Source organism: Phyllostomus discolor, chromosome 1, assembly GCF_004126475.2.
Source record: "Phyllostomus discolor isolate MPI-MPIP mPhyDis1 chromosome 1, mPhyDis1.pri.v3, whole genome shotgun sequence".
In the NCBI taxonomy this organism is placed as follows: Eukaryota; Metazoa; Chordata; class Mammalia; order Chiroptera; family Phyllostomidae; genus Phyllostomus; species Phyllostomus discolor.
Genome location: NC_040903.2, coordinates 26,331,173 through 26,358,491, shown reverse-complemented (window position 1 = coordinate 26,358,491; position 27,319 = coordinate 26,331,173). Strand labels below are relative to the sequence as shown.

General features: G+C 38.3%; 1 protein-coding gene across 4 annotated transcripts in view; it reads left to right on the top strand.

The window, feature by feature from the left end:
- Window positions 1–27,319, top strand: part of ATP8A1 (ATPase phospholipid transporting 8A1) — a 216,513-nt gene that overhangs the window by 56,888 nt on the left and 132,306 nt on the right. For 2 of the 4 annotated variants that reach the window (XM_036020088.1, XM_028505407.2), the window contains exons 7-14: window positions 2,429–2,502; window positions 8,549–8,618; window positions 10,307–10,434; window positions 12,707–12,818; window positions 14,162–14,327; window positions 15,866–15,993; window positions 18,313–18,390; window positions 20,037–20,125. In XM_036020088.1, coding sequence (XP_035875981.1) covers window positions 2,429–2,502; window positions 8,549–8,618; window positions 10,307–10,434; window positions 12,707–12,818; window positions 14,162–14,327; window positions 15,866–15,993; window positions 18,313–18,390; window positions 20,037–20,125 — 845 coding nt within the window. Of the gene's footprint in view, window positions 1–2,428; window positions 2,503–5,919; window positions 5,994–8,548; window positions 8,619–10,306; window positions 10,435–12,706; window positions 12,819–14,161; window positions 14,328–15,865; window positions 15,994–18,312; window positions 18,391–20,036; window positions 20,126–27,319 lie in introns of all 4 variants that reach the window. The other 2 variants (XM_028505406.2, XM_036020096.1) reach the window with 2 other exon arrangements.

The window sequence follows — 27,319 nt, the reverse complement described above, 5'->3', positions numbered from 1 at the left end:
AGTTAAGTAGCCAGTATCTGGGTTTTTAAAAATTATAGATATTGCAATGACAAAGACCTATGCAAGGCATTGCATCTCCACTCTTGAAATATAAAGAGCTATCTTTGTTGCACTACTACAAAACCCATTTCTTCAAAGACCAGTCAGCAACTGAGCCTGTTCACAGGTTTTTGAGGTAGTTGCAGGTGGAAAATTCAGGTAAAGAATCTTCGAGTCAACACATTCTTCTGGCTTTGTAGAGAAACATGGAGTGGTCGCTGTATGCATGTGTACAGTCACTCTATAAAGCTGCTTTAATGCCTCAAGTTTCCACCATGAAATGCGTTTCTTTGGATTAAGAATTTATATCTCCAAAAATTCCCTAGTAACAAAAAAAAATATGCTGAAGCCTACAATTAGACAAAGATAGATTTTAAATCAGTCTGTTATCGTTTGATAAGGTTGCCCTTTTACATAACCCCCAACTGTAATACTAATGCCCATGACTTGAAAAGGCTCGAGGGAGTGAGTGGCCTAAAGCCCTAAATATTTCCATAACTGCAGTATTTTGGGGACTAACACTGCTTTGTCATGATATTTTCCAATGAGAACATGCGGTCAAAGAATTTTTACCACCTTGACTTACTCCTCTGTCCATTCCTGTTACGCGCCCACCAGCCTGGAAGCGGGAATGCCACCTTAGGAGCTCAGAACTCAGAGAGAAAAAGAGGTGCTTGCTTGTGTTTGAGAACGTGATCTAAAACATGGGCATCACAAGGAGGAAGTGAGTTCCCTGCTCCCCTGGGAGAACTACCTTAGCCCTTGGGGAGCCCTTGGTTTTCCCAGGCCCCCGAGGTAACTACGTTGCACCATGTAAGGTGCTAATATTTTATTTTAGTCTTCAGTTTAATAACCACAAGCCTTTCTTTGTCTTATGATGAATAAAGATATTGGAAAGAGTGCAATCAATTAGAGATTTTCCTTGGTCTGTTAGACTCTGACACTGTATTATATAGGTAACTGTGATCCTGATTTTGTGAAGCATCTAGTCCAATTAGAGAGTAAATGTTAACACAAAGAGAGTGATTAAAGAGCAATTAAACTAACCCTCTCTAAGTACCATGGCACGAAGACTTATATTTCTTCATCTTGCTTTCATGGGTGCTATCAGAGTGTTAATACCACACATTACCTTAGGGACCAGTTTATACCTATACTCGCTGTTTTTTGTCTTCCCAGTTGGAGGGAGGGGGTTGTTGGGATTCCAAGGTCCCTGGCAACTTGTCAGTTTCAGGTACTCCATAGTTCAGCTGTAGCACATGTCTTCTGAATCAAGGCATCCAGAGCTTCCTACCTGGATAACCAGCATACACACTGCAGGTCAGAAGTCCCCCTCTAACCTTCTAACCTGTTCCTCCCCCAGCAAATGAAGTAACTATAGTGGGTTGTCCCAGCAATAACTTCTTACTGTGATTCCCACTGAGGATACCATACTTTCCTCCATGCAGTAAAATGTTATTTCAGGTTCAAGGAAAGTAAGAAGGGGAAATAACAAAAAGGCTTTAACCAAAAATAAGGGGCTATAACAAAAGAAGGCTTTTCTTCTCCTGATTAAGAATAGAAACTAACTTTTATGATCATTTGGCTCCTAAGAGAGGGTAACCTTCATGATATAATGGAAGTGCCCATCAGTGTGACCGAGTTGAGGTTGAATTGTTTGCGGAAAGCACTGGGACCAACCTGTTACTTAAATTACTTCTAACAGTCTCTGACGCAGTATGTCTTTAATTTGTCTTCAGTCCATGCTCACAAAAATGCTGACAGGTAGTGGAATGAGAAAGAGATTAAGCTACATTTTTTATTTAAAATACAGTGATTGGTTCATTCTATTTACTTATGCAAAATCAGGGTTTGCAGGCAGAGAAATGTGGGTTTGAGTCACAGCTCTTCATCTCACGTTCATCTTAGGCAAATTGCTTAGACCCTCAAACCCATTTTCTTCCTCTCTAAGTTATAAGTTATAACTAATACCTGTTTCTTAAAGTCATCGTAAGGAATAATGATTATCTATTTTATATATATAAATGATGGTTTGCCACTTGTGTTGATATTTCCTTAAACAGGGTAAAGATTTCATTTGGTAAAGTCCTCTTTTTATTTTTATGTCAAAGGGAGAGAATATGAGAAGTTGAGATGTCAATAAATGGATAAAATGGATAGATTTTATTTTATTCAGATGATATACAGCTGATAAAAACACAGTGTTCATTTTTAAAAGGAAGCCCCATCCTTAGCCTCACTGCTAGATAATTTTATGCCATTTTGAAGATAAGTGGTTCTTATTTGCCAATAACCATTTTTACTGTATTCTATATTTAAATACAATGGGTTGTATATTTGTACCTATCTTTCAATGCAGTTAATTAACCAATTCCCAGTTTTCTTTCAGGTAAATGTTGGAGATATAGTTATAATAAAAGGCAAAGAGTATATACCTGCTGACACTGTACTTCTCTCATCAAGGTAGAGATACCTACTGATGCTCAAACAGTGTAGAGGATGGTTTCTCTACCCTGCATTGACCTTGTGATTTCTCCAAGGAAATAAGGAATAAACGAAGACTTTTAAGCCTCTCTATTGATTTTGAATCAGGCATTAAAAAAACTGATTGGATTAAAGGACTTTTTCATGTTTGCCATATAAAATAAATGATAGGTACTATATTCTGTAATTCAAAAGTTATCATTACAGTTAAGAGTAAAGTTAAAATAAATGACTCCCTGTCATTTATTTTATATGATACGTGGATTGGGTTCTGCTGATCTAACCGTGCAGTCCTTGTTCATGACAAATTCCTTTATGATGCATTGGTATATCCCTTCAGAGTTTTTTGATCTCTGTGGTGCGTTGGTACAAGAAAATGGACAGTTTCTCTTTTTTTGTCATGAGATCTTTTGAAATGTCATACTCTTCCAACAAAAAAATTAAACTATTTTGCTTTTTTAAAGTTCTTTCCATTACTGAATTTAGATAATTTTTGTTTAACTCATATTTAAGACAGTCTTGAATTGGTATTCAGAACATATGGCACTGTTACCATTTAAAGAATGTGACTTTCAAGTGATTTTAGGTTTAAAAACTATAAGACTAGTCTTAATATAAAACAATAAAAAATGCTTTTAATGTTTTAGAGGTTGTTTATCATCATTTCCTTGGACAGTTTTATTTGTAAAATCACATATAAATATGGACATTGTCCTTTTTTCAAAATCTGTTTAATCAGGTCATTATTAAAAGTGATTGGAAATATGACAAATTAGTGAAATTTAAATGAGCAAGTAAGAGTTTTCCAGATACTTATAGAAGTAAGTCTATAAGTAGTTGAAGGTAACTATAGGTAGTTATATTTACGTATTTGTAGCTGAGAGCTCTTTATGCCATTTATTTATAGGTTTTCAGAAAAATTGAAATTAGGGTTTTTTAAGATTTTATTTATTTTTAGAGAGAGAGGAAAGGAAAAAGAAAGAGAGGGAGCGAAACTTCAATGTGTGGCTGCCTCTCGTGCATTCCCCACCAGGGACCTGGCCTGCAACCCAGGCTTGTGCCCTGACTGGGAATCAAATCCACGACCCTTTGGTTCACAGACCAGCACTCAATCCACTGAGCTACACCAGCCAGGGCAAAATTATGAGGTTTTTAATTCAACATTTATGTAGTTTCTTTTACTTATGGTTTTGTCAGGGTAGGTTTCTACATCTGAGGTAAAAACTTCACACGCAGCAGAGTGGGAATGAGTTTAACAGTGAGTTCATTGTCCTTGTATCAGGTGATACGTAGCACAAGCATTAAAGACCGCACTGCTCACGAAGCAGGAAACCAGGTTTCTTTCCTTGGCCTGTTGATTTTGAACAAAATCTTAATCTCTCAGGACTTGATTTCATATCTTTTAAAATGAGGAAAATTGATGACTTGAGCAAGCTCTCATATTCTTTGATTCTCCTTTTTTGTTTAAATTAATAGTATTTCATTATTTTTTTATTTTAATTGTTGTTAAGTTTTAAGCCTGCCTAGCCAACAGAACAATGTGCTCAGTAAAAGTCTGAGAAATGTAATGGATGACTGACCATGGGAATGTGATGTTTGTATAGTTAAGTTCAAAATGATAATAAAACATTCCAGCAATTGAAGAAAATATTGATGTTTTCCTGATTAAACATATCATAGAGCCATTATCTTAGAGAGAAACATAGATGCCGAACCATTAATTATAATATTTAAATTTTGCATACTCAAAAATAGGAAGGGAACTGACTATACTGCCCTAAATTTATACTTATTTCTAAGTTAAAAGTTGTCAAAATCTTTTCTGCCTCTGTGCAATCCAGAAGTTTCCATAAAGCTCTATGCTTGTATTTCTTCAACTGTAGAGCATTTTCACATGATTTATTTTCTAAACACTAAAAGCATTCACTGGTGGCTGCCAATATTGGTAAGTCAAAATAGTTTCTGTATCTTAGAAGTCCAGCGCGCAATCCGTTGTGCCACGGAGCCACCCTTGTTTCTGTATCTTAATAGCCCGTCCACAGTGATTAACGTCCTCCAGTGATTTTTACTTTTAAAAAGGTTACCAGACTCCTTGCTTTCTGTAATTTAGTAGGACTCAAAATAAAGTGTAAATGTTTATGCTGTTAGAAAGATATCTTTGTCCAAGAGGCAAAATACCACCTTTCTATTTTTTCTTTTCTTTTTTTTTCCTGTAAAGGGCTTTTGCATTATTTGGCTCTTTTGAATCTACATTAGACTGAAGAAGTAAGTGAAGTTTTATCATAATTTTACAGAAAGAGGAATTTTGACTTTAAGTCTTTTTTTTTAGCCACTTTAATGACTAGGTCAAGGTTGGAATACTTAATTCCTAACCTAATATCTTCATTAGACCTTACTGTTTGCTATCAAAATAAGTACATGGTGATTTTCACCTGTAGTTACCAAAAGTTAGAAGTAGAGCTTATTATATTTTAATTCCTAAATGTTTTGAAATTATTGATTACTAATAGTACATCTTTCTGAAGTAGTTTGAAATTAAAGCATGAACGTGGTTGAAAGTTACTGTGTTTTGTTGATTTTCATTTTAAAATGAAACAAATTTTATCATATAACAAATAGGTACATGAGTTTAGAAAGTATAAAATAGAATAAAATAACTATAATTCAAATCCAAGCAGGTTCTTAGCATGTCTGCTTTATGCCTTTGAAAAATTCTCCCAAATTCAAAGGATTACCATCCAAAAGTAATGTATTACCTATACGATTAATTATTAAATAACTCAAAAGGCTACAATTATGCCTTTTAACGTTCTAAAATCAATGTCTGTGCAGCCTGCATTAAAGTTCACATTTATGCAATTAAATTTTTGGAATCAAAATGTTAAATAAAGTTATTTTTTAGAGTATATGTAGAGGAAAAGTTAGTATAGTATACTTTGTTTTTCAAAAGCAGTTTCCTGAAAAGTAGTTTCCACAATTATTTCTTTTCTTCCAGACAAGCAGTGCACATAGAACAGATGGCATGAGAATGAGGAATTAGAGAGGAAAATTTTTCAGATAAAGTAGCTCTCTATAAAAATATCTTTTTATTTATATGATAAGATGTGCTGTGATTAAACTTTTGAAAAATCAAAAATTCATACATTAAAAGTTGACAATTGAGCTTAAAAGCAAATTTGTAATCCTTAAATGTCCCATGTTTTCTTGTGCCTTGAGACCTGATCAAAATAAATTTTGAAAAAATCGGCATTAGACATTTTTATTAACATGTATTATTTTCTATAACAATTTCAAACTTTCTGTCTCCTTTGTCCATTTGTTTGTTTTTGTTTGTTTGTTTTTCTTCTGTTATTCATTTTTTCCCCCATTTTAATTATTTGAAACTGGGACCTGTAGGTGGCAGTAGGGGAAATAGTGAAAGTGACCAATGGGGAACACCTCCCAGCAGATCTCATCAGCGTGTCCTCCAGGTCAGACCCGAGTCGTGCAGGATGTGTGTGTGTGGATCCTCACCCTACACCAGAGAACAGTTACACCCAAAGATGGTTGAGCTCTACGTCTCTTCCTTTAAAACACAAACTTTCATATACTCCTTGGTAATGGACATTCACCGACGTTCTAAAGGCCTCTGACAAACTCAGTGTTGGATGATGTCCAGCCCTCAAGTGGGCAGATTCCGCTCCTGTTGTATCAACAGGAGCCCATGAGGCATGCCCATAAAGGTCGATTTCAATTTCCTGGGCATCACTAATATACATTCATATTTAACAACATGCCTAAATACCAAGGCTTAATTTAACATCGCTCTGGAATGCTATTTTGAACAATGTTAATCAGCTTTCCATGAAACAAAGTCATTGAGAAATGTTGAAGATTTTAAATGTTTGTCTTATTCCTATATTTGACATCTTCTCTAAGTTCTAGAGAATCCCTTCTGCAATCCTGACTGTCATTTGGGCTTGTCTAGGGTTTATGGAGGACCCCCTGCACAAAGCTCGCTGTTGCGCATCTTGCACCGCATGCTTCGCCATCCGTTTTTGTCCCCCGTGTAACTGGTGACAGAGTGCACGTTCCCGTGGTAAACATCCCCCTGTCTGCTAGTGTCTGGACCGTGACATGCATCTTGTTTCGTTTCTCCACTTACTAACCCCAAAGCCTGCTTTGCTTCTCTGACTGTAATTTGTGTTTTGGACGTCGTCATAATTTGCTGAAATACTTATTATCTAGCATGATTCCTTATCTGAGACATCTTGCTGCCTTTTCATAGCGCTGTTAAGAGCTGCTTCAATAACAGCTGTCTCAAGGGACTAAGTATGTTCTGAATTTAGATGCATATTTTATTTGCCCCATTTCAAGTAGAAATCAGCCATTTAACTGTCTAATTTCCTAGCCATTTAAAGTCCTAAAAAAAGTTGCTTTATGAAAAAAATGTATAAATAGAATTAGAATGTTATTCTCATTTTAATATGAGAATGGCTTTGGATATGTAAAGTAACACTTTAATGCATTTTAATGCCAAAATATGGAATCGACATTGTTCATTTAGCATTTGTTTGCCATCATACTTCTATGTTATCAGAAGATGTGCCTTATTAATCCGTAAACCATTTATGTCTCAAATATATACATAAGTAAATTGCACATTGGGAGCAATTGCCAGAGCCACATTACTGTTGTGACAGTAATAAAAAATAAAACTTTGAATAATTGATAGGGTGAGAACATAAATATTGAAAACCTCCAGCTGGGAAAAAGTATCAGCTTTTATGGGATTAAAAAAAAACCCACAGAGTAAATTGAAGAACATGCAAAGTTACTTAAAAGGAATCTGTGATATATTTTATGACCAGGTGGTTTAATAATTTTCACAAATCTTCAGGGCACAAAACTAAGCTACGTGCCCCTATCTGAGACTCAGAATAGTCTGTTTTGCTCATACACAGATGGAAGTTGATTAGAAAATTCCAGGTGTTTGTAACTTACAAATGTCTTCCCAAAACTTTGAACACACATGCTGATCAGAGATTACATTCACAGTTACTTACATGACGTTTGCTAATTACATGTATATAACCAAGTGCTAACGAGATGGATTTAACTTCAGAATGCTTCTTGAATTAGCTTATCCAGTGGGACAGCACACTCCCCTGTCTCTCATTGTTACACAAGTAAAGTTCATATACGAAGGGGAGGTTATAGATGATCCAGGGCCTGGTGCCTGTGGGAGGGACTGGAGAACATGGAACCCGTCCACCAGCCACTGCACACTAAACTCCACTAAAACATCTCCACTGGGGACCTGTAAAGGGTCCCCAGTGGAGACCCTAGGTTCAGGTCAAAGAGCAATACAGCCAAGTTGGCTGGTTTTAGTTTTAGCTTTTGCTGTCACAAAAGTCTCTAAAACAACTTTAAGGAATAGAATAGGAGCAGAAGAGCTAGGGGGAGAAAAGCATGTATCAACTTTCACTGCAAAATCTGTTCATACAGTTTCTGAAAATAGGCTTCCACTTAAATATTGTGGTTCCTGTGATCCTATTCATCTTTTCTAAAAGGGAATAGTAAATGCAAGTTTTTGGAAGCAGCAATCTGGAATTCTCTAACCAACCGCCCTCCTTAACCAATTTACATGTGTCTATGAGCATGAAGTCTCATTGCTATTTTTGAGCTGGAGATCAGTCTGGACATGAAACGGCTTTGTATTTCAGATACAGTCTGTTGTGTCTGTATGGAGGAACAATTTAAGTCTAATGCAACAAATTGAATCATTTACTGTATCCTGAAGATCTATCCTGGCTGTTGCTGGGAACTTGCTTTAGGGTCCTTCTGGCTGAAATGCTGACCCGTTAATTGGCATGCATGGGCTCCACTGCACAGCGGTTTGCACTTAGACTGGAAACTGTCAGGAAACTAGGCAACTAAAGGTTGTTTAGACCAAAAGGCTTCAGCGAGTCTGAGCATTAACTAAGTTATTATTATGCTTTCCTACCCCCATTAAATCATCTTGCTTTTGAATTTTAAACAACAGTGAGCCCCAGGCCATGTGCTACATTGAAACATCCAACTTAGATGGTGAAACAAACCTGAAAATTAGGCAGGTAAGATCTCATACAGGTTTATGTCATTGTTGCTGTTTTATTACATGGAATCAATAGCTTTATTTCTTACTGTCTTGAGTTGAAGTAATTCTGTCCAATTGAAGATATTTCCTCATTTAGCCACTATGAAGAGGTTTTATAAATTAGTATCATTGTGTATAATGGAGCACTTAGATTTATGGTATTTGCCTGATTAAATATGGTCCCATTTGTATAGATACTATTTGTAATATTTTTAATATTTTATGCATAGGCAGCACTCTGATGGTAATAATAATAGCAGTAATTGTAAGTGCTTTGACATGTGTTAGCTTATTTATTTTTCCTATTCGCCTGGCCCAAATGAGTTGGCTTTGCCATAGTTTCCATTGACATGCTAAATGTCTCACTGGTCCCTGGGAAAATTTAGATTTCTATACTTACTTCTCATACCATCCCTAACAGAAAGCAACTGTGAGGTTTTTACTTTTAAAGTTTCAAAAAGGCCTTTAAAAACTGTACAGTCACGCACCACTTAAAGACGGGGAGAGTTCTGAGAAACTTGTCCACGGCAATTTCGTTGCAGCACAAACATCATGGAGTGCACTCACACGAACACACACAGTGCCCACTGCACACCTAGACAGTGTGGTATAGCCTGGGACTCCCGTGCCGCTGGCCTCTGCAGCACGGTACTGTATGAAAGAACACAGGATTAAGTCATGCACCAGAGTAAGTGATGCAGGCAAGAGAGGTGAACATTGAGTGTACGAGGCTGCTGCCAGAATAACACAGCATACAGTTTCACGGCAAACTTTTGTGCAAGTAGAAATAGCACACTCTAAATAATAATAAAAAGTGTAATGAATACATAAACCAGTAGCATACTCATTACCAAGTATTATGTACTGTCATAATTGTGTGCGCCACACTGTATGTGGCTGGCAGCCCAATAGGTTTGTTTGCACCAGCATCACCTCAAACACGTCAGTTATGTGTTGCACCGTGGCAGTAAGATAGCCACGATGTCGGTGGGCTGTAGGAGTTTTTCAGAGTCATGACAGTCTTATGGAACCACTGTCATATCCATCGTCCTCAGTCGTTGGTGGGAACATTGCTAAGCAGCACACTGCTGCGTTCTCTTGGGTTCCAGGTAAACGGTGAGAACGACTCATGGGAGGTTGGGAGGGAAGAAAACAGGCCATCACAGAGCGCCTGAACGCAGAGCGTCGCAGCAAGCAGGGGCCTGTTCCATGCCAGACAGTCCTGGTTGGCCAGACGGAAGAACTGCGTGGAGTTTTCCTTCTCAGTGAACTGAAGGAACAAACTATTCTCTTCGGAGATAGGTCTTATTCATTTTTTTTAGCCACTTTCTGAGATTCAGCAGACAGATTCACACTACTTATTTTTAGAAGCAGTTTTTTAAGAACTTACTTTAAAATATCCTTTTAGACTAGTGTATAGTCTCTTGAATATATTTTAGAACTTTCCAATAGTTGCTCTATTCTTGAGTTAAAAACCTGTGTTCCAGTGGAGAGGAAGGTATCCCTTAATTATGATTTGACAGAAAGTGTATTTGTTGTGTAAGGGGGAGAATTGCTTATAAAATAAGAGGATCTCTTAGATCATAGACCTGGATGGATTCAGAATTCCCCTTCCCATGCAATATATTTAATATAGTCTGTATGTATGTATCAATTTCTGAACAGGGCTTACCAGTAACGTCGGATATAAAAGACATTGACAATTTGATGAGAATTTCTGGCAGAGTCGAGTGTGAAAGTCCAAACAGACATCTCTACGATTTTGTTGGAAACATAAGACTTGATGGACATGGGTATGTCAAATTGGCCTTTATAAAAGCACATATTTTCTTTGAAATTCCAACTCTAATGAAAGCTCATTAGGACATGTTGACTCCCTGTAATTGCAAAGTAGTATTTTTTTGCTTTTGAAGTGTTTATATCTAATTCAAATCAATCTACACTACAAATGATAAGGTGACAGTGGCTGCATCATACCCAATTGGATATGTGAGGAACAGTTGGCACATAGGTGGTCTAGACCAAGGGTCCCCAACCCCCAAGTACTGGTCCCTGGCCTGTTGGGAACCAGGCTGCACAGCAGGTGAGCAGTGGCAAGCAAACCAAGCTTCTGTTTTCAGAGCCGCTCCCTCTTATTTGCATTACTGCCTGAGCTCTGCCTCCTGTCAGATCAGCAGCAGAGGCATTAGATTCTCATAGGAACGGAGACCCTACTGTGAACTGCATATGCAAGGGATCCAGGGTGCATGCACTTATGAGAATCTAATGCCTGATGGTCTGAGTTGGAGCTGAGGTGGTGATGCCAGCCCTGGGGAGTGGCTCAAATATAGATTGTCATTAGCAGAGAGGTTTGACTGCAAGGAGACCATAATAAATCAATTGCTTTCAGACTCACATCAAAACTCTTTCAGTGAGTGGCAAGTGACAATTAAGCTGCATCTGATGGCAGGCTTTCAGTCAGAATCCAACATTTATTTCAGTCCATGCATGGCCCATCCATTATTTTATTTAACACTTCCATCTGTGTCTCCTTCCCTCACTGGTCACTTGTCTCAGTCACAGTTTTGGTGTAATAATAACAGAAATGAAGTGCACAGTAAATGTAATGCTCTTGGATCATCCCAAAACTATCCTCCCCAACCCAATCCATGGAAAAATTGTCTTCCATGGTACTGATCCCTGGTGCCGAAAAGGTTGGGGGCCGTTGCCTTAGACCCTTGTCCAGCAGTTTCCCAAGAACTTCTTGGAAGCCTGCTATAGTCCTAAAGCCCCCCCATCTCTGAAGTACACCCCAAATCTTGAGACAAACACAGGAGGGTTTCCCTTCCAGTTGGGTCTGAAAGCCATGAGTTTGTCTATAAAGAATGAGAGTTAGAGTTGCTGTGTTCTTTTTGGAAATTACAATACACTGTTTCTTAAGGGTTTACTGTTTTAAACGGAAAACTTCAGGTGATGTTATCTCCCACCTATCTGCATTGGCCTCACCAGAACCAGTGACATAAGTGTATTTCCTGAGAGAAGGGCCAAGGCCCAGGCAGCTGCTAGCCCTGGATGCCCCTGTGCCGTAGCAGCCCGCCAGCAATGGAAGCTGCAGTCTCACTCTCCACAGACAGAGGGGTTGTGTCGTCTGGAGACTTTTCTTGGGTGCTCGTGTCCCTCTTTTTCCAGAAGTTTTTTAATGTGTGTTTTCATATTTGACATTTCTTCTTTTGCTTTCTTCTTACTGAAACAAAAACCTGGTGATAAGAATCCTTGAACCATTAAATTTTGGATAGTACATTTCCATCAAGAATCCCACTATACCTGTGGTAGCTACCTTCTGGTACGTCAACCAGCAATGCACTGCAGTGGATTGCCTTGCAAGAAACCCACAAAGACCCAGTGTTCATGAAAAACATGGTTTAGATTACAAGGAATCAATAGCCTCGATTTGCTGTCATTTCATTGAAGGGTTTAAGACTTATTAGCTACTTACCATGTATGGAAAATATATTCACAGTTCTTAGAGAACCCATCTTCAAATACAATAAAATTAATGTCCTAGAGATTTTAGATACAGTGACTTATCTCTGAAGGAGAGAGATGCCAGTGCAAGTACGTGATGAGATCTATATGTTTATCTTAACGTTGTATATTCTTTGAACCTTTATTATGCACAAAGCTATTTTTAATTTAAAGGAAGGTGGGGGGAGAGACAGTTTTCCTTTCCTCACCACTCCCAAACATCTCAGAATCCTAAATGGACTTAACTAAATCAAGAAAAGCCTTAAATAAGATTTGAAAATTAGCCTCTGAATTCCAAAACATTGCCTACTATTTTGGATTGTGAAATTGTAGGAAGTGGCTGGTTAGATGTTTAAGGAGAAGCAACTGAAATGCTGTGCTCCAGCTGTTCTTGTGTAAGAAAACTGTCCCTATTGGTGGAGAAATGACTTTTCTAAAAATGCAGTAAACGTGAGAAGGGTTTTTTTCATAACAGAGTCTTTTTTGGAACTAGGTAGTGGCTGTGGAATTCTTAAGCATTTTAGAAAATTTCATTTCTGATGTCAACATTGTCTGCCATAGCACGGTCCCCCTGGGAGCGGATCAGATTCTCCTTCGGGGCGCTCAGCTGAGGAACACACAGTGGGTGATTGGAATCGTCGTCTACACTGGGCACGACACCAAGCTGATGCAGGTGAGATTTTTATCTGTGAAAACCTCTTGGACATAAAGCTTTTGAAAATGGGCCATTTGTTAGCTTTCGGTTCAGTGATCCCAAACATAGTGGACCGTCTGTTACACACGCCCAAGCCCCACTCTGTACATCCAGAATCTCGTTCTCTGGTGAGTTCGCTGTGGCCAGAGCATGGGAGTGTTTCAGCAGAGATCACCCGGTGCACACGCTCTCGGTGGTCTTGCGAATCAGTCCATTGGTGGCGTCTACCAACCACTGCAGTGATGGACACACGTCATCTGGGTGATGATGAGTGCTCTGCATTCAAGCATTTGTCTTATAATTTTATTTTAATATGAATGATGAAATGTTAGAACTTCCATTTTTTTGTAAAATTAAGAGAAAAACTTGTAAAACAAAAGTTGACCATTGCTTTGTAGCATTTTCGTATTAGGCCATTTGTAATCAACCTTAATCCTAGCCACCTGCAGTGTTTACACATGCCTGTGGTTGCTTCTTCTCCACAGTATAGTGTCATCAGTATTCGGTGTTTACATGGGTGTAGGAATGTCAGTTTTATGATGCAATGTGAAAATCTGCTCTCAGGGCTGATCAATAACTTTGTATATCGTAAAGGCATGAAGATATAATCGGTAGGCAAGCAGGACTGCTATTAATGATCCCACCCCTAATCATTCTGTAAATTCTATATTGACTATTTTATATCGATTATGACAGATTTAATTTTGTGTCCTGTGGATGCCATGGTTAGCAAAAATCCAGCATAGTCATTTTTTATCATTAAATGTATCTGAGGAAACTTGTCTGTGTTACTCTTTATAGCCAGGATGGCTTACATGGCTGCTGTGTTCAGTAAAAACAATTACTAAATGCCACCAAAAATCTGGAACACAGGAGTCCTTTAAAATGCTGCCTTCGTACTTTGGAGTGTCCAGGCTGTGGGTTCACAGGCTACCTTCCCTGCCTCTCTTCCTAAGCAGAGATGCAAGCCGGGTGCTTCTAGTTACCCAGTTTAGTGAAGTAGTCCAGTGTACAGTGTTCGTCTTGCCTTCCACAATGCCAAAGCTATGTTTACAAAAGGAATGTTATTTGTTTCTCTTAATACTGTTTGACATCCTACAGAAAGGCTTAGGTGACATGGTGGTCCTTAGAAAAAGAGGCAGCTAGTTAACCTTTGACAGCTTACATTACATCTGTGATTGCTGTCTGCATAATTTTCAGATGTCTACTGCCGTCTAGATTTTGAGTTTGATGAGGACTTTGTCATACTCATCAATATACTAGATACCTATTACTAAGTCACTGTACACGTTTCTTATTACTCATCTTGTTTCTTTTTACAGAATTCAACAAGTCCACCACTTAAACTCTCAAATGTGGAACGAATTACAAATGTACAGATTTTGATTTTATTTTGTATCTTAATTGCCATGTCCCTTGTCTGTTCTGTGGGCTCAGCCATTTGGAATCGCAGGCATTCTGGAAGGGACTGGTACCTCAATCTAAATTGTAAGTATTCAGGGGCTTATTGACATTTTTCTTTCATTAAAACTAATATTTGTTTCACAGCTGCTCTTGGAATTTCCTATTACTTGTAAAAGAAAACATTTTTGCCCAGATAACTAGGCATTTAGGCTTTAATTTTCATTGCAGTTTCCAGTAAAAGTAAGTAAAATGTGGAATCTCTAAAAATTTCAGAATCCACCCAGCCATTGTGGCTCAGTTTGTTGGAGCGTCATCCTGTGCACCAGAAGGCTGTGGGTTCGATTCCCAGTCAGGGCACATACCTGGGTTGTGCATTTAGTGCCCAGTTGGGGCATGGGTGGGAGGCAGCCAATCAATATTTCTCTCACATGAGTGTTTCTCCCTCTCTCTCTTCCCTTCTCTCTCTGTCTCTCTCATCTTAATTAATTAATTTCAGAATCCTTAAAACTATAATGAGTACTTCATAATATTATAAAATGTTAGTTTATTAATGTTATTTTAACCAATCCTATTCACTTGTTTAAAGATATTTTAATTTCTGAATGCAGGAAGTTAGATAACTGGTAAAGAAAGCAGATTGAGCATATTTAAACCGCCAAAAAGTAGTTTCCATATTTTTAAAATGCTTAAATTGAATGTGCTTTCATTTGAACTCATGACTGCAGTGAATTCTGTGTTGATGGCCACCTTGCCTGAGGCATGTGCTATGAAAGAGTTTCCTTTTGGAACATGTGTCCTTTCACTGCTGTGGGGTTAATGTACCGCCCCTGAATACTTCGGGGAAGTAAGGGTGCATTGCCTTTTGATGAGTCCTTCACCAATAAAAGAGTTAATTTTCAAAAGTGGAAAGACAAATTCTAGTAAAATCTTACGGCCAAATTGATTTTTTACGTTTTTTTTATTATACTGATTTGGCTTTGCAGCTATTCCAAGTTTTGTTTTGTTTTTTAACAGTCATTGATTTACTCTTTCAACTTCAGAACTGTTACAACCACCATCAATTTGTTTCGTCACATACTTTACATGATGTCTGGGCCAACTGCTTGATTGCCATGGCTGAAGAGGGAGAAGAGTGTGGTTTACCTGGGGCTGGGTTTACCTAGGGTCTAGCCCTCTGTTGTCTTGGCTGTCGGGTTAGTTTTCCTGGCACTATTTTGTATGCTTGTTTTCAAGGCATGCTTTAAATTAGAGGTGCTTTTTAAGAACTTACATAAAAGTGATTCTATCCACATAAGATTTTTCATTTATAACCTCTCAGTCCTGTCTCTATGATATCTAAACTTTGTGTCTGGAACAGAATTTGAAATAGTTAACAGTACTTTCACTTTTTGGTACCATTATGCAGTTCTTAATAGGATTATACCATATTGAATACAAATAATGCTATTGCATCTTGGAGAATGTATTTGAGAGTAAGGATATGTTATCAACACAGTCTTCCTCCCAAACTATCTATGATATGCTATACAGTATGAAAAAAAATTGTTATGCACAAAGTTCTGGTCAATGCAAAATAAAATATATAAAACTATAAATGTTTTTCCTCCCATCTTCCCCAATAGACGGTGGCGCTAATAATTTTGGGTTGAATTTCTTGACCTTCATCATCCTTTTCAATAATCTCATTCCTATCAGCTTGTTGGTTACATTGGAAGTGGTGAAATTTACTCAGGCATACTTCATAAATTGGGTAAATATGAATTATTATTGTTTTTATCACTCTAAACATGTTTTTTTTTTTCTGATAGGGTCTTCTGATCTCTCAAAGGAAAAAATCTTAATTGTACCTTTTATTGAGTACCGGATACTATTTAAAAATAGTTTTGAGCCTAATATAATTCTAATAAACTCACTTGACATGTGAAAATCAGTAACAGAGTCATCACAACATCACCCACGTCTACAGACCAGACATCTAGAGAAAATAGGTCTCTAGTTCAGGAAACTTATTTTGAGTTACGCTGTGGTCCTGGGGAAAAGGAGAACCATGGGGTTTGGAGTTAAAAATACCTGGCTTGTAGTTCTAGTTCTGTAATTCACTAGCTGTGTGAGCTTTGGCGAGCCACTCGACTTCTTTGAGACGTATTTTCCTGGGCACTCACACAGCAATGATAAACGTGGTTTGCCTGTGTCTCCCAGTGGTTACATACATCAAAGGAGTTTCACAACATAGCGGACAGCTTCATAAACACTTGAGCACCAGAAAAATAACACTGTATTCACTACTTGTAACAACCAGAGTGTCCGTCATGTTTTATACATCTATGTAGTTTATTTTACCACACTATAAACAACTTCGCTGTGCTTGAATTTTTTCCCTTTTTTTCCTTAAATATTTTTTTTGTTTCTTGGGAAAATGTGCTGGACATCTGTTTTCTAAATGTTTTGTTTATAAAATATGTTGCTTTTTCTCAGGTTTATTGTTACCAAAGTTAAAATTAATCAATTCATGTAAATTAATAAATCACTAGGCCTGATCTGACTAAAAGTTTAATTTTGCTTTTATTTTGAGAAATTTTGGTATTATCTTTTGATGTTTCTTTTTAAATCACTTAAAAGTTTTTTACTAAGAACAATATTAGGATTTTTGAAACTATAAGTGATGATACTTCAGTAACTGCTTATGATCTTCCCATGGTAAATTATCCATCTCCACTGCCAATCCCTTAATTCATGGGTAAAAGATCAGTACAATTCAGAAATCTAAAATGAGCTGCAAGCATAGCTCATTTCATGCAGGGAATACATTATTGAGAAATTGTGTAATAAAATTTATATAAATACAATTAAAAGTTACTGAAGGTGTCCCACTTACAATAAGAAATAATAATATAACTCATTGTGAAAACCAAATAGTCAATCACTTTATTTTTTATTTGGATTTCTAAAAATAATATTTGCTTGAAATAATTACATAGCTTTAGTGCTGAGTGAACCCAGCAGGCCTTCCAACCACCTTTCTAATGTACAGAGGTTTCATAACATTCCTGACGGAAGAGCTCTTCCCTTACCAGGCGGCTTATTCTCTGTGTGGAAGAATGATAAGTAACTGCCCCCTTTGATTCTGGTTCTGCCCAGTAGATCCTTTAAGAACATTGTCTAATCTTGTTTCCAAACACTAGCCTTGTAAAACATTTGAACTTGACTACCATGCTAATTCTGCTATCATATCCCCCCTCCTAGCTAAATGTCCTTCATCTCCTTCTGGTCTTCATTTGACACAATTTCCCACCTAGTCCCCATTCTAGTCACTGCTCTCTGAACATTGCCCAGTTGTTTAGTTTTCCTCTTAAAACACGGCACCTACAGCTCAACAGCCTGGTGCAGGAGCGATGCTGAGCAGTCTGCAGTGCAGCCATGGAGAAACCAGATTTGGCCTTTTCATCTGACATGTGAACATCAGTCAACTCTGACTTGTCAGCAAAGTGTTCCACTATAGAAAATATTAATTTTTGTAAGGTTAATAGTCATAATTCTAGGTGTAAAATAAGTACAAATTGGTCTGAAAGCTATACATTTTTCTTTGGGTTTTGAGAATGTACTCATTGTATTTTCAGGTATATACAGCATAAGGAAGTTGGCCAAGAAAGTTCAACCAGATAAAATATTTTAGGTCATTTTCCCAAGGATGTGAAGTTGTAATTACTTTATCCATGTTTAGTTGCTGTTATTTTAGCTCACAGTAAGCACTTGCATTGTGTCAGACACCATAGGAAATATGTTATTTTATGTAATCTCTACAGTTATTTCAGTATCTAGGAAATGATGGGATATAGTAAACCAAGATCACTGAATTCCAGAGGCACGCTCTAACTGCCACGCTGTTCTGCCCCTGCTGTGGAACAGAACATTCTGTGTTGGATACTGCTCGGGGGAATTAGCCGAAATGGTACAGGGGTGGCAAGAGATGAGAATGATTATTACACAGCTTACCAGTTAAAATAAAATTTCACTCTATCTTATATCACCAGCTGCATTCAATGATCTATCTTATTTTATTTTTAAAAAGGATCTCGACATGCACTATGAGCCCACAGACACTGCTGCTATGGCTCGAACATCTAACCTGAATGAGGAGCTTGGCCAGGTAAACGGAAGTTCTCATTGATGTGGTGTCATGGAGGTCGGGTTCATTGTCGTTTCTGCCACATGTGGCAACTTCCTATGAATTAACAGCTTCTCATTTTCTGTTGGTTGAATAATTAGCATAAATACATGTTAGTACATAACTATGAATTTTAATTTTTAGTAAATGAAGGTTTAAAAATATTTAGAGCCTATTTTGCCCTTAAATAAGGTATTGCACTGAGAGATGTTCTTCAGTACATAATCTGACAAGTAGCAAAACATTGGCAGTTTTTGAGTTATAAATTCTGTTTCAAAGTCATTCATAGCTTTTAACCAGAAAGGAAGAAAAAGTTATGTCAATCAATGAAGTTATGTAAATTAAGGTGTAATAGTAACCAAACAGGAAACTTAGATTTATAATTCATACAGTGTTCACACAAATGTGTACATTTGTAATCCATTTATACACAGAAGGTAGGGCAAAAGTAGGTTTACAGTGTGAGTACACAAAACAATTTATTCTTATATTATTGTTTATTAATTATTGTATTATTTTCTATGTGAACAACTGCAAACCTACATTTGCTCCACCCTGTACTGGCTAAGAAAACATTCTTCTTTTTTGTACCATTGCTATTTGCTAACTTATTTTTCAAATAGCATTTAGACCAGAAATATCATTTTCCTTACCAGTTCAGATGTTATATGAAGTTCATTTCAGAAGCCATTGCCTGTCTATAATTGTGATTGGGTTGGCCAAAAAATTAGTTGTTTTTTTTTTCCATAAGATGGCTCTAGTAGCACTTAGTTGTCTTTAACTTCATTCAAATCAATTGTGTTAGGTTGTATTTGACAGCTGTCATCAGCATGCATTTAAAAAAAACTTATCAAAGTTGGTGGATTTTTGTGTAGCCATTTTAATATCGAAGATAGAAGAAAATATGCAACATTTTCAGCATGTTATGCTTTATTATTTTGAGAAAGGTAAAAACATAACTGAAATGCAAAATAAAAAGATGTATGCAGTGAAAGGAGAAGGTGCTGTGACTGATCAAACGTGTCAAAAGTGGTTTGGGGAGTTTCGTGCCGGACATTTCTCACTGGACGATCAATGCTCCACGGCCGGGCAGCCCAGGTGATGTTGATAGCGATCAATTCAAGACATTAACTTTGAGAACAATCCACATTATTCCATGCGGGAGACAGCCAATATTCAGAATCAGTTTGGATACTCAGAATATCCAAATCAATAAAGATGTTAGTGAAGATGAAAAATGTGTCTTTTATTGTATGGAAAAAACTAAACAGACTTTTTGGCCAACCCAATATGCTGATAGATGTTTTAGTGCTCTATGAGTGTTATGGAGCAATAAAGTTACTTTCTCGTGGAAATTCAGACCATATTAAGGCAGATTTCTATATGACCATAGTTTTCTAATACCTTGATAGTCTTCAGTGTTCATACATGAAATGCTAAAATACTGAGAAATTATAGCGGAACATATTCCTTAATGTGCAGACAGAAGTCAATTAATAACATTCCATTGTGGCCCTACACTGTAACAAAATTGATAAAAGGAATAATTTAAGGGTTCCCCCCATGTAAGAAACTGGCACAAAAAGAATTCTGAAATTTAGTGAGAAATTTTAAACTCTTTTTTTTAGGTAAAATACATATTTTCTGACAAAACGGGTACTCTGACATGCAACGTAATGCAGTTTAAGAAGTGCACCATAGCTGGAGTCGCCTATGGGTAAGTGTTTTCCCTTTAAAGAGAATATGTAATACACATTTCATTGGGGCTAACATTTTGGTACAGTTTGAGAGTGCTTTTAGTGGAGAATGCTTTTTAATCTCAAAAGCAGTTGTTTCAGCAGAGATGCATGGTATTGTGTTTTATATCTAGGCATTGTTTTTCATCTGGAACTACCTGTATGGCCAGGCTGCTTGCTAATGTTTTGGTGTTTGGAACCTCAAAGGTCTCTATCTAGTACAGATGCTCTTCCCTCTGTGTCTCTGTTAAGTTAGAGCACAGGTGCCGTGTGGTGGGAACAGAGAGCCTGTCCTTGGGCAGTTCTCAAGTGCCCAAGTTTTAAAAAGTTGTTTCTCTGATACTTAGTCCTTTGATATGTTTTCTCTTTCATCATCTCTCCTCTTTAGAGACACAGAACAATTTAAATTTCTGATGATGTGAAAGAAGTAGGGAATGGGAAACTTAAATCCAGAGCATAATGAGTATCATCAAAAACTTTCACCAGGGTGTTAATGTCCCTCAGAATGTGCCGTTGAGCCCTCATTTATTTCTTGTGGCCAGGTGTGCCTGCCTGAAATGTTCAGAAGCCTTCTTTTTGAGACACTTTGTAGGGTAAAGTGAGAAATTCTGCGTTTCCTAAAAAGACATGATCAAAAAGTGAAACACCCTCTTTGTTGTTTGAATTGTGCTGTTACCAGATTTTCCAACCACCTTGGTCCACATAAGTGAGACTGGTAAATATCAGCCCCTTAACCACGCAAGCCAGGATGCTTGCTTTTGGGGTGTCTGGCATGTGTCCACTCTGCCCACTCACACTCTGCCTCCAGGCACCAAGCTAGTATACAAAGAGTGTATTGAGTTTCAAAAATGCCTCGGTTTAAATCATAAGTAAATAACCATTTGGTAAACAATTCTGTGAGTGTATGGTGACTCCCACACACAGGGTCTACAAAGACAAAGAGTGGAGGCAGATGTCCGTGTTCTTTGGACAAGTGTGATTTAGCAGCAAATGTGACTAAAAGTGACTTCACACCGTTAAGCTAAAAAGACATTTGGTTGGATGGCTTTTTCACATGGTAAAGCCAGGCTGTTACCTTGACAAGCTTGCTTACTGTTTCTAGGGTTGGGTGCCATTGTGCGTTTTTCCTCTTTATGTGAAGATCTCCTAATAATCTTAGAAAAAGGGCCTCTCCTCACTGCAACCCTGAAACTGCTGCTGGCCTCACTGTCCAGGCAGCACTGGAGCGGGAGAGGTGCAGGCCACTTTGGACATGGTGTGTCCTCCACAGTATCCCCTGACCAGAGGAGGAAAGGCCTGTTGAGGTTCTAAAGTTTGTTGTATGATACTTGCTGGTGGACTTATGGTGATGTTTGTTTTCACACAAATTCTGCACTCATTCATTCATTCATAAGTGTGATTCTTAGAGTGATCTGTTTGGTAATCGCCATCCCTTTTAACTTGGTCCAGTTTCCGGTAGAATAAGCAATTTTTTCAAATTAGTAATGATTGATGGTGAACTTCACAGAACAAAAATGTAGAATGATACCTAGGTACTCTTCCTTCTGCTTTTTAACAGGGTTGTTTTTGTGTTTTTTTAATCCTTGGAACAAGTCCTTAAACACTTGCATGCAGTAGTTCTAAAGAACAGTGCCCTTCCTGTATCTGTTGGCAATGTTGTCATTAGCTATATTATGGTAGAGTGGGTTTGGGGCTGGTGAATATTAAAGTAGTATTCGAGTTAAGAATTGTCATCAGATTAAGTTTTCAGTGAAACAAATTTCCTCTCTGGAAACTCACCTCTCTGAATGTCGGGTATAGTCATAAAACGTGAGTTCTAGTTGTCGCTTTGTCACTAATTCATCATGTGACTCCAGATAATTCTTTTCCAATATTTCAAACCCTTTAGAATAACCATGGTGAGAGCAGATGATTTTTTTTTCAGGATTTGGGCAAGGAAGGGTTTATTGATCGAGAAGGCCTGGCTAAAGAAGGTGATAGAACTAATTCTCAAATCTATCCAGTCATAGGAGAAACTCCCAGAAACTCAGTTCCTCTCACCAGTGCAGCACTACAGAATTAAAGATCAGCAAGTCTGTTAGCGTGCAAGCAGGGTTTATTGGTGACCTGTTCTCCTGGAAGAGAACAGCCTAGTTAAGGTGGGGATGGGGAAGGTGAAAGGCACAGGTTCAGGGTGAAAGCAGGGTAAGGATGGTAAGGGTGACCAAAGGCCAAGGGGGTGAGGGCTGGGGTGGCAAGCACACAAGCGGCCAGAGGTCAGGTGGCCTGAGGCCAGGCAGCCTGGCCCAGTGGCTGGAGAGCCAAGAGCACCAAGCCCCAGACTTCTTTGTGCTGAGGACCTATGTAGTTGGCTGGACAGAGGAGGGGGAAGAAGTTACATATTGATTGACAGATAAAGGTGGTGCCAGCTTTCCAGGATGGGGCCTGAGTACCCAAAGGTATCAGTGGGCTTCTTCCATTAGGCACTATGGGCCCTTTTTCACCTTTCAGGCCTTGGGTGAAAGCACAGTTTCAAAAGTTTTCTTTCCCAGATAGTGGAATAAATACATAGAATTGCAAGGACTGCTGAGTCAGTGGGTGGGACATGTATCCCACCTCCTGCCTTTGTTTCCCCTCTAGGCATAACAATCCTAACAGAACTCAAAATTCATGCCTTTTATATATCAAGGGAAGGGAGAAGGGTGAGGTGAACAGGTGGGTGGGGACTGTAGACAGCAAAGGGGTCATCCCAGGAAAAGTACAAAATTTCTAAATCCCTTTGTTCCGGGTGGACCCCCACCGATCTGAGTTCAGTTCCAGAGTTATTACAAAAGCATACGATCTTTAAAGTTTTTTCACAGATATAAATATCTAACATATTTACAAATTTTAAGCTTTGTTTGCAAGTGTTAACTATATCAACAGAAATGTGTTTCTCCTTTGGGTGTCGTAGTGTTGTATTATGCTTTCACAAATTCCAGGCGCCTTGTTGAGTGAGGCTAGTTGTTCAACTGCTCCCAATAATCATGTGTTGGCTGTGTATGTGATTTTAGGACCCTTCACCATGACTGAGTTTTTATTAACACCCTCCAAACACTCCGCTGGACAATCGGAATGTCAGCATTATAGAGCATTGTTAATACACAAAGCTGTAGAGAAACCGTTACTTAATTCTACCAAACTCCACAGGAAAAAGTAATTACTGTCAGCCAGCTCTCTGTGGGAATTTCCTCCGGGCACTCTTGGCTTGTAGGAGTCCAGACAGGGAAATCACACGCTTTACCTACCCATTTGCCCCGCAGCTGTGTTTAACACTTGTTTAATATGGGGGACTGTTAGGTAGGTGCACTCCCAGCCCCAGCAGAAGAAAGCATGGTGTTTATCCCCCCAGGATGTGGCAAAACAAAGGAAAATAACACAGAGCTTCACATACTAGCAAATGCCTTTGGGGCGACAATTTCAGAGCTGATGCTTTTTCCCTCCATGTTTAACAAGTGAGGTGAAGCCTTGGTTTACCCTAGAGAGTCAAAGGTCAGTTCTCCAGCTTTCATCAGTTTGAAGGACCAGGCAAGCCTCTTGACAATATAAACTTTGCCTAGTGTTAGAAGATAATATTTAACTCTTAAAACAGCGCTTCAACATTTACCCTGAAGTTCCTCTCATTTCAGGTAACCTTTCGTCCACATCGGATTTATGATGGGCAATGAAATAAAAAGAATTTGCACACACAGACCATGATTATTTTTGTAGAGATCACGTTTGTATCAGAGACAGCAGCATGCTTAAATGTATTAGATCTTTTTAGTTAAATGTAAATGAATTATAATGTCCTTTACAACTTTAACCCTTTACAAACTAGATAGCTACTGTTGATCAATTAGATTATAGCAAATTGCCTCCTGTAGAGAATAAGTCAGATTTATCAGTTACTTGAATGCCAGGAATAGGTTTATGTTCAATGGCTCAGATTCTCAATATAGGGAATATTCTAGGCTATAGTGTCAGCACCATCTTTGTAGATAAATTAGACTGTTCTATTCAAATGAATGAGCTGACAAGCTAGACTAGGCTGAAAAGTGTATAATCTCTAAAGTTAAAAAAAAATTCATTAAGCAACCTTAAACAGGGATTTTTGTGTCAGGAAGTCATTTAATCAGTATTAAAACCATTTCATAGATATTTTCTCTTTAAGTGAAAAATGAATGCTCTTAAAAGCAGTCTTTATGTATGAGTACAGCATATGAATGGCTTTACTTGACAATATTTTCTTTATTAGTATATTTTATTGATTATGCTATTATAGTTGTCCCATTTATCCTCCCCTTAATCCTCCTCTACCCTGCACCCCCCTCCCACCAGAATTCTCCCCACTGGCCTTAGTTCACATGCATGGATCGTACATATAAATTCTTTGGCTTCTCCATTTCCCATCCTATTCTTAACCTCCCCCTCTCTATTTTGTACCTACCATTTATGCTTCTTATTCCCTGTACCTTTGCCCCCATTCTCCACCCTCCCTGCTGATAACCCTCTGTGTGATCTCCATTTCTGTGATTCTGTTCCTGCTCTAGTTGTTTGCTTAGTTTGTTTTTGTTTTTGTTTTTTGTTTTTTTAGGATCAGTTGATATTTATGAGTTTGTTGCCATTTTACTGTTCATAGTTTTGATCTTCTTCTTTTTCTTAGATAAGTCCCTTTAACATCTCATATAATAAGGACTTGGTGATGATGAACTCCTTTACCTTAACCTTATGTGGAAAGCACTTTATCCACCCCGCCCTTCATTCTAAATGATAGCTTTGCTGGATACAGTAATCTTGGATGCAGGTCCTTACCTTTCATGACTTTGAATACTACTTTCCAGCCCCTTCTTGCTTGCAAGGTTTCTTTTGGGAAATCAGCTGATAGTCTCATGGGAACTCCTTTGCAGGTTACTGTCCCCTTTTCTCTTACTGCTTTTAAGATCGTCTCCTTGTCTTTCATCTTGGTGAAAACGCTGTTTTAAGAGTTAATATTATCTTCTAACGCTAGGCAAAGTTTATATTGTCAAGAGACTTGCCTGGTCCTTCAACCTGATGAAAGCCAGAGAATGTAATTACAATGTGCCTTGGTGTGTGCTTCCTTGGGTCCAACCTCTTTGGGACTCTCTGAACTTCCTGTACTTCCTGGAAGACTGTTTCCTTTGCCAGATTGGGGAAGTTCTCCTTCATGATTTTTTCAAATAAGTTTTTGATTTCTTTACAATATTTTCTTTAGCAATATGTTTGCTGAAAGGATTGACTACTTTAACACCAAGAAGAGATGCATCATGAGAAACTTCACAAGGATGTTAATATTAGCCCCCAATCTACGTTAGAACCAATAAATTTATTTCGCTGCTTACCGTGACTGGTGTTAAAAGCTGGGTGAACACCATGAATTGCCTTACCTCAACGAATGTTATCTTCTCCTGTGTAGGTAGCACTTCGTTAGATGATGGGGCAATAGATGATCAGCCAAAGTTCCCATGATTCCTACCCCCTACGTCTGATAATCTAATTGGGGGTTAATGGGTGTTAATTAAGTAATCATAAAGACAAATATAAAATCCTTACACAATACAAAGGTCTATGTGAGTCTGTGATTGGGGTTGATCTAATTACGGAGGCCAGGGACTGCAGCCTGAAAAAGCGGTGCTCCAGCTTAGATCTGAGAATGGGTCTAAGTGAGGAACTTACCAGGCGGATGTGACAGCACTGACATGCAAACAAAGGCAGACAGGCAAGCAGCCGTGCAGACACACCAGCTCTGCTGGAGTGGTGATGGCTGGGAAACTCCTGCAGACAGGCCCAATGGTGGGGCAGCTTGCTGCTCATCACACCTCACAATGCTCAGCATCTCCCAGGGCTGGGCCAGACTGGGGGAGAGGGACCCTGAGCCTTGAGCTCTTCGGTTTTTAAGCTGCCCAACTTGAGAAGCAAGTCAGTTGTGTGAGATCAGGGAGCTGTTGTTCAGCACCTGTGCAACTTGGCAGGACCTTGGCACAGTGTTTTTGTGCAGGTAGCACACCCCCTACCCCTGCCTCTTCCAGTCTGAAGTCTAAGCCTTGAGGCTGGTTAGAATTGATTGCCTTAAGCACTGCAGGAGGCCACTGCCTGTTCTGGGAGTCCTGCCCACAAGGGGATGATTAACCCTGCCTCTCTGGCCTCTAGGAAAGGCCTTTGGTAGAGAGAGAATAGAGAGGAAGTCGAAGGGACTGCCTCCATTGTGACTGGCATGAAGATGGTGTGGTGCTTCGCACGGATGAGGCCCAGTCATGGCCAGTTTGAAAGGGTAGAGAGAGTGGGGCAGTCACTTGGGGAGCGAAAGGATTCCACTGAAGTTAATTGTTGTACATTTGTCAAAAATAACAGTGATTTGACATTTGTACTAAGCTTGGTATTTTTTTAAAAAAAATTACCTATATCTAATATATTAAATTTAAAGGAGAAAGATTGAGTGGACATATATAGTGAAAGAAATGGGAGATAAGAAAATCTGCTCTAGTTGCTAAGACAGTAAATCTTAAATGTTTTCACCACAAAAAAAAAATGATAATTATGTGAGGAGATGGAGGTGTTAGCTAATGCTTTGGTGCTCATCATTTTGCAACATACAAATGTGTCAAATCAACACATTGTGCATATACCGTAAATACTGTGTTATATGTCAGTAATGTATCAGTAAAACTGGGGAAAATGAACAGTGAAAAAACTGTTCATAAAAGAAAATCTGGCTAAATATATGAGTGGCTGGTTCAAATAAAAGCTGAACATCAATCAAACTTGCCACGTGCTCACGTGAGCTAATGGGTGAGATGAAGTACTGACGAATGTGCTTTCTGTCTGAGATAATAAATGGCTTCATAATTGAATTACGGTTGAAGTGAAGCTTTTTGAAAATGAGTTCATCTTAAAGTGGTTCCATTTACTGTATATAAATGCAATTAAATTTACTTTAATACGCCCACTTAAGGAAACTCGTGATAGTCACATTTATTTCTAAAATACATTTTAACAGTGTGATAGTTTGTTCCTACGCAGTAGCATGTTTGTTTCATTAAAACACTTTATTCTGATTATATAGCATGTGATAAATTTTCTATTGGCTTTGTAGTTAAACTGCTAAGTTTAAATGTTTCCTACTGAATACTGGATTCTGTGCATAAAATCAGTAAATT